At 37.6% G+C, this 7500-nt stretch overlaps 1 protein-coding gene across 2 annotated transcripts in view; it reads left to right on the forward strand.

The window, feature by feature from the left end:
* fbn1 (fibrillin 1) overlaps window positions 1-7500 on the forward strand; it is a 136635-nt gene that overhangs the window by 49274 nt on the left and 79861 nt on the right. For both annotated transcript variants that reach the window (XM_077194639.1, XM_077194638.1), the window contains 5 exons: window positions 816-962; window positions 1375-1494; window positions 1707-1832; window positions 2891-3013; window positions 3875-3997. In XM_077194639.1, the coding sequence (XP_077050754.1) occupies window positions 816-962; window positions 1375-1494; window positions 1707-1832; window positions 2891-3013; window positions 3875-3997 (639 nt within the window). The remainder of the gene's footprint in view (window positions 1-815; window positions 963-1374; window positions 1495-1706; window positions 1833-2890; window positions 3014-3874; window positions 3998-7500) is intronic.

Here is a 7500-nt window from a genome sequence, read left to right on the forward strand (position 1 = left end):
GTATCTATGTTTTCTGTTTACTCACAATTTCTAGCTGATAATATATTTAAAAGATATATTTTTAATTAATTATAGTGGACCATCGAAATAAAGTTTTACCAACTTTATTAATTTTCAAGACTTTTCTAGGACTAGAAATCACAGTTTTATAATAAATCTTTCTCATACCATCAGGTTTTTCATGATGGTGAGAATCCTGGTTCTCTTTACACATAAAAAAATCATCTTTTGAGGAGGTGAATTAAAATAAGAAATATCTTGATTTTTAGTTGTTTGAGCTTGTCTTATTTTACATCATATGTCATCTTAAGCCTGGTTGAGAACCGCTGGTTTTGAGAGACTGATCAAATCTCACAACTTTTCCCCATTCGGTGTTCATTATAAAACTTTGTATTTAATACAAATGATAAAATACTTTGTAAGTTGTATTTTGGATACCTTATATCTGTAATTTGAGTTTAAAAAGATCCTTAAAAAATCCTAAAGATATTATTTGATAAGTGCGATCTCTGCTTCTAGTCCTTGAAAACCAGAAAAGTAGTGCTTGAAAAGTCCTTGAAAGTCCTGGAATTTCTTTTTAAGATAGGGCTGGGAGAAAAGAAAAAAGAATCGATTCTAAAATCGATTTGCAATATATATAACTTCATATCGTATCGGCACCCAAGTATCGTGATTGTATCGAATCGGGAGTTAGGTGTATCGTCCCAGCCCTAATTTAAGATCAAATCTCACAACTTTTCCTCTCTCTCTCTCTCTCTCTCTCTCTCTCTCTCTCTCTCTCTCTCTCTCTCTCTCTCTCTCTCTCTCTCTCTCAGTCATCCTGCCTCAGAACGTCAGCATCAGGAACATGTGCGAGGCCTTTCGTAACCTGTGCATCAACGGGCGCTGTGTGCCGACGCCGGGGAGCTACCGCTGCGAGTGCAACATGGGCTTCAGGCTGGACGGCCGCGGAGAATGCATCGGTCAGGAGTCTAGTCAGCTTTATTTATATAGCGCTTTTTACAATACAGATTAGTAGTTGTGAATTTGTCTTGTTGAAATATTGCATAAAACAGTCACACTTGTGCTCCTCGCCGAAGGAAGCGAGTTTCCTCTAGTGAAAGCGTTTGGTACTGCAGCCGAACACACTCACTGAAAGATCATATTTTTGAAATATCAACCTCCAATTTGGAACACAACTTGTTTAGACTTATGGCTTTGATTTTCTCACAGTTTTAGAGTAAAATGTTTGTTGGAAATGTATATTTCGTATAAAAAATTTATTTTTCATGACAGTAAATGTAAAATAAGGCGAATAAGGCTTGTATTTTTCTCCCATTGTGTTCAAGAGAACAAAATCATTGCTTAATTTCACTTGTGTGTGTGTGTATTCAGATGACAACGAGTGTGAGCGAAGGCCCTGTGTGACCGGAGAGTGTGTGAACACACCCGGTTCCTATTACTGCCAGTGTCCCTCCGGATTCCAGAGCACTGCGACTAGAACCGAGTGTCGAGGTAACGACACACACACACACACACACACACTCTCTCTCTCTCTCACACACACTCTCTCTCTCTCACACACACACACACACACACACACACACACTCACACACTCACTCACTCACTCACTCACTCACACGCAGAAACATAAACAAACACACACACACACACACACACACACCCCGCACACGCACATACACTCACTTCTGTGTGTTTTCTGTAGATCTGGATGAGTGTGTGGCCAACGGTCGCATCTGTAACAACGGCCGCTGTGTGAACACCGAGGGAAGCTTCCACTGTGTGTGTAACGCCGGCTTCGAGATCTCGATGGACGGAAGGAACTGCCAAGGTGGAACATCCGGCCCATGATGCACTGCAGTCTCGACACAGACTCAGTTCCTCCCATAGTGCCAGAAACTAGACTTGCCACAACATCGTAATTCAATATAATAATGCCCCATTAAGCACATAGTCACATAAAGGAATATACACATCAGATCTCAACATCCCCATATGTAAATATGAGCTCTAAACTGAGCAATGTGCACAATTGACCGTTCGCGAAGACCCGCCCCATTTAGTTTCTGTTGCTATGTCCATAAGCAACACCAATCTCACGCCACATCATGTTCGCAAGCTGTGAAAAATAGAATACAATGCGGAGCAGAGAGGACACTGACAACGAAACAAAGTTTTTTTGTTTCAACGAAACATTTTTTAAAGAAAATTAAACAATAAATACCGTTTTGTGGCTCTTTAATGTGTCTGACAGATCGCTAGAGCCTCAGTTAAAGCCGCTCGTGAACCGATCATCTCTTCCTTCTGGTTAATTTATAGCATCAAATAAACATGCATGAACATCAGAAGGAATGTTGTTTTAACCTGACTGCTTTATCGGACAAAAATGGCGGATTCGGCGGATGGCGGATTATGATTGGTTGGATCGCCTGTCAATCAAACTCCCTCCAAAGGGTCAATTAGGCATTCAGATGGGTGGAGTCTGAGTGGGCGGTGTCATTCTGAGGGGCGGGGTTTAACTGTAAAGATTAGAGTCAGGGTGGGTGTGGTCTGTTTTCAGGGGAGGAGTTAGAGTCGATGTAAATGACAAGGTCCTTTTAACCGCTTGAATTTAGTAAAAAAAAAAAAAAATTAGGTTCGGAAATGTAATAAAGCGTTGGATAAAGGCTGTATTTATTTAATTTGTATAGCAGGAATTAATACATATTCACATTACATAAACATTCTGTTCTTAGTTTGTATTCTTATATTATATTCTGTTTATATTCTACCAAAGATGAAGAGAACGTGGAAATAAAGTCAATGAAGAAAAATGTTCATGAAGACGTGCCTTTATGAACCCTGTTAAGTGTTGGTTGTATTGTGTGTGTGTGTGTGTGTGTGTTTTAGACACTGATGAGTGTTTGATTAGGAACATCTGTCTGAACGGCATGTGCATTAATGAGGACGGCAGCTTCAAGTGCATCTGTAAACCTGGATACTTGTTGGATGGCACTGGCCGATTCTGTGTGGGTAAGTGAACACACACACACACACACACACACACACACTCACACTCTATTACTAACCAGCTCTAAATCGTCACACAAACCTTTTGACATTATTTGGTCTGAATCAGAACATCATCTGAGGAACTTTTCACATATTTGGCCATCATAAGCGCAGACAAACCTAAACACACACACGAACACTCTCACACTCACTCACACACTCTGAAGTCATGCATATGATGTATTTGCTCATTAATGATTTGTATAGTCTCAAGAGGAACAGGTCTAGCACTCAGGAAACACACACACACATTATGGGTATTATTATAGATGCACATTACAGAAGTGGTTCACCCTGAAATCAAAGTTTTGACTTCATGGACACACAAAAGCAGATGTTTAGCAGCTCTTTTTTAATACAATGAAAGCAGACAGTGATTCAGATCCAGAGATCTAACTGAATAACCTCATATATGACACTTTAATGTGTTTGTTGATCATTTTTATTATGTATTAAAGAGCACGCACTATTAAAAATAAAGGTTCTGAAAGGTTTATTAGATATTTTGAGCTCAATTAAAAGGGTTATGCATGAAATTGTGAGTTATTTTGAATTTAAGTATAAAGAATGTGAGGAATGTGCTAAAATTACTATTTATTTATTATTTATTTATCAAATCTTGTAATTAAAAGGTAAATAAAATAAAAAATCTAAAAGAAAATAGCATTAAAAAAAATGATCAAAATTGAATAAAATAAGCTTTCTGGACAAAAAAAAAAAAAAAGTATAATTTTAGGGCTTCGGGTCATTTTGACCCGTGAGGGAAGGATGAGGGTTTGTGGATGTTTTGTTCATGTAGTGTGTCGTGTGTGTTTGTGTCAGATGTGGACGAGTGTGAAGTCCCCGGCATGTGTATGAACGGTCGCTGCGTGAACACGGAGGGCTCGTTCAGGTGCGAGTGTATGCCAGGACTCGCCGTGGGACTGGACGGGCGCGTGTGTGTAGGTGAGCGCAACCGCATGTGTGTGTTCAGATACTGTGATGCTTTTTCTCCATCTTCATCTTCCTTCAGTGTGTAATGTTGCTTTATTGAGCATGAAAAAGCTCCAGTTCTTCTCTATATCAGTGTTTCTGAACTAGAGGATTGATACCCGACCCCGACAGGACCCGTCGGTACCCGTCGGGCCGGGCCGGGTTCGGACATATATTTAGAAATTATGTTCGGGTTCGGGTCGGGCTCGGTTACATCAGCGCGATATGGCATTGAACATTTTAAATTTAAAACAGCTTATTATGTTGGTAGCCAATGTGCCTGATGCTTTCACGTGATGCAAACGTTCGTTTTTGTGATTAAAATACATGTAAAATATTACCATAACATCTGTCTTCCTTTGTGCGGAAATTTGTTTATGTAGCCGTGCCAACGAAACACGTGCATATGCGCGCCTGCGTTAAGTGCGCTTGTTTCTCCGTGCGCGCTGATGCACTCATCCTGCTGACATTTCCGAATGTCTTCCTACAGTTGGTTAATAAAAGCAGGCTTTCCACACAAACAAACGCACATGTGTCATTAGTATGAGAAAAAAAATGGGATTTTAACTGTCGGTCTCGGGTCGGGCTCGGACATAAATATCTTTATGCCTGTCGGGCTCGGGTCGGGTTCGGTTACTGCTCTGTCGGACGCGGGCCGGGCTCGGACAAAAAAATTCGGCCCGATCCGCACTCTATTCTGAACTCCCTGAACGCCTCCATTGTAGTCTTGAGTTTCTTCCGGGAACAAACACGTCACAATATTCCTCATTTAAATAATTCATACGTGGAATAAAGGGTCGAGTTAGTTAGTTTGTTTCTCACAATTCGGACTTTTTTCTAACAATTCTGACTTTTTTTCCTCACAATTCTGACTTTTTTCTCGCAATTCTGACTTTTTTCCTCACAATTCTGACTTTTTTCTCGTAATTCTGACTTTTTTCCTCACAATTCTGACTTTTTTCTCGTATTTCTGACTTTTTTCCTCACAATTCTGACTTTTATCTTGCAATTCTGACTTTTATCTTGCAATTCTGACTTTTATCTTGCAATTCTGACTTTTTTCTCGTAATTCCGACTTTTGTTCCTCACAATTCTGACTTTTTTCCTCACAATTCTGACTTTTTTCTCGTAATTCCGATTTTTTTTCCTCACAATTCTGACTTTTTTCCTCACAATTCTGACTTTTTTCTCGTAATTCTGACTTTTTTCTCGTAATTCTGACTTTTTTTTCTCGTAATTCTGACTTTTTTTCCTCACAATTCTGACTTTTTTCCTCACAATTCTGACTTTTTTCTCGTAATTCCGACTTTTTTTCCTCACAATTCTGACTTTTTTCCTCACAATTCTGACTTTTTTCTCGTAATTCCGACTTTTTTTCCTCACAATTCTGACTTTTTTCCTCACAATTCTGACTTTTTTCTCGTAATTCTGACTTTTTTCTCGTAATTCTGACTTTTTTTCTCTCGTAATTCTGACTTTTTTTCCTCACAATTCTGACTTTTTTCCTCACAATTCTGACTTTTTTCTCGTAATTCTGACTTTTCCTCACAATTCTGACTTTTATCTTGCAATTCTGACTTTTATCTTGCAATTCTGAATTTTTTCTCGCAATTCTGACTTTTTTCCGCAATTCTGACTTTTTTCTCGCAATTCTGACTTTTTTCTCGCAATTCTGACTTTTTTCCGCAATTCTGACTTTTTTTCCGCAATTCTGACTTTTTTCTCACAATTCTGACTTTTTTCTCGCAATTCTGACCTTTTTCTCACAATTCTGACTTTTTTCTCCTCACAATTCTGACTTTTTTCTCCTCACAATTCTGACTTTTTTCTCGCAAATCTGACTTTTTTCTTGCAATTCTGACTTTTTTTCCTCACAATTCTGACTTTTTCCTCACAATTCTGACCTTTTTCTCACAATTCTGACTGTTTTCTCACAATTTCTGATTTTTTTCCTCACAATTCTGACTTTTTTCTCGTAAATCTGACTTTTTTTTCGCAATTATGACTTTTTTCTTTGCAATTCTGACTTTTTTATCGCAAATCTGACTTTTTTTCCTCACAATTTGACTTTTTTCTGCCAATTCTGACTTTTTTCTCGCAATTCTGACTTTTTTTTCTTGCAATTCTGACTTTTTTTCCTTGCAATTCTGACTTTTTTCTCGCAAATCTGACTTTTTTCCTCACAATTTGACTTTTTTCCTCACAATACTGACTTTTTTCCTCACAATTCTGACTTTTTTCTCGTAATTCTGACTTTTCCTCACAATTCTGACTTTTATCTTGCAATTCTGACTTTTATCTTGCAATTCTGAATTTTTTCTCGCAATTCTGAATTTTTTTCCTCACAATTCTGACTTTTATCTTGCAATTCTGACTTTTATCTTGCAATTCTGAATTTTTTCTCGCAATTCTGAATTTTTTTCCTCACAATTCTAACTTTTTTCTCACAATTCTGACTTTTTTCCGCAATTCTGACTTTTTTCTCGCAATTCTGACTTTTTTCCCTCAAAATTCTGACTTTTTTCTCACAATTCTGACTTTTTTTCTCGCAATTCTGACTTTTTTCTCACAATTCTGACTTTTTTCTCCTCACAATTCTGACTTTTTTTCCTCACAATTCTGACTTTTTCCTCACAATTCTGACTTTTTTCTCACAATTCTGATTTTTTCCCTCACAATTCTGACTTTTTTCTCGTAAATCTGACTTTTTTTTCGCAATTCTGACTTTTTTCTTTGCAATTCTGACTTTTTTCCTCACAATTTGACTTTTCCTCGCAATTCGGACTTTTTTCTGCCAATTCTGACTTTTTTCTCGTGATTCTGACTTTTTTCCCTCAAAATTCTGACTTTTTTCTCGCAATTCTGAATTTTTTTCCTCACAATTCTAACTTTTTTCTCACAATTCTGACTTTTTTCCGCAATTCTGACTTTTTTCTCGCAATTCTGACTTTTTTCCCTCAAAATTCTGACTTTTTTCTCACAATTCTGACTTTTTTTCTCGCAATTCTGACTTTTTTCTCACAATTCTGACTTTTTTTTCCTCACAATTCTGACTTTTTTCTCACAATTCTGATTTTTTTCCTCACAATTCTGACTTCTTTCTCGTAAATCTGACTTTTTTTTTCGCAATTCTGACTTTTTTCTTTGCAATTCTGACTTTTTTCCTCACAATTTGACTTTTCCTCGCAATTCAGACTTTTTTCTGCCAATTCTGACTTTTTTCTCGTGATTCTGACTTTTTCCCTCACAATTCGGACTTTTTTCTCGCAATACTGACTTTTTTTCTCGCAATTCTGACTTTTTTCCCTTGCAATTCTGACTTTTTTCTCGCAAATCTGACTTTTTTCCTAACAATTGGACTTTTCCTCGCAATTCTGACTTTTTTCTCACAATTCTGACTTTTTTCTCGCAATTCTGACTTTTTCACAATATTCCTCATTTCAATAAATCCTACGCAGAATAAAGGGGCGGGCCTG

This window comes from Siphateles boraxobius, unplaced genomic scaffold (assembly GCF_051911475.1).
Source record: "Siphateles boraxobius isolate OS27281-9 unplaced genomic scaffold, OSU_SipBor_1 32, whole genome shotgun sequence".
Lineage (NCBI taxonomy): Eukaryota > Metazoa > Chordata > Actinopteri > Cypriniformes > Leuciscidae > Siphateles > Siphateles boraxobius.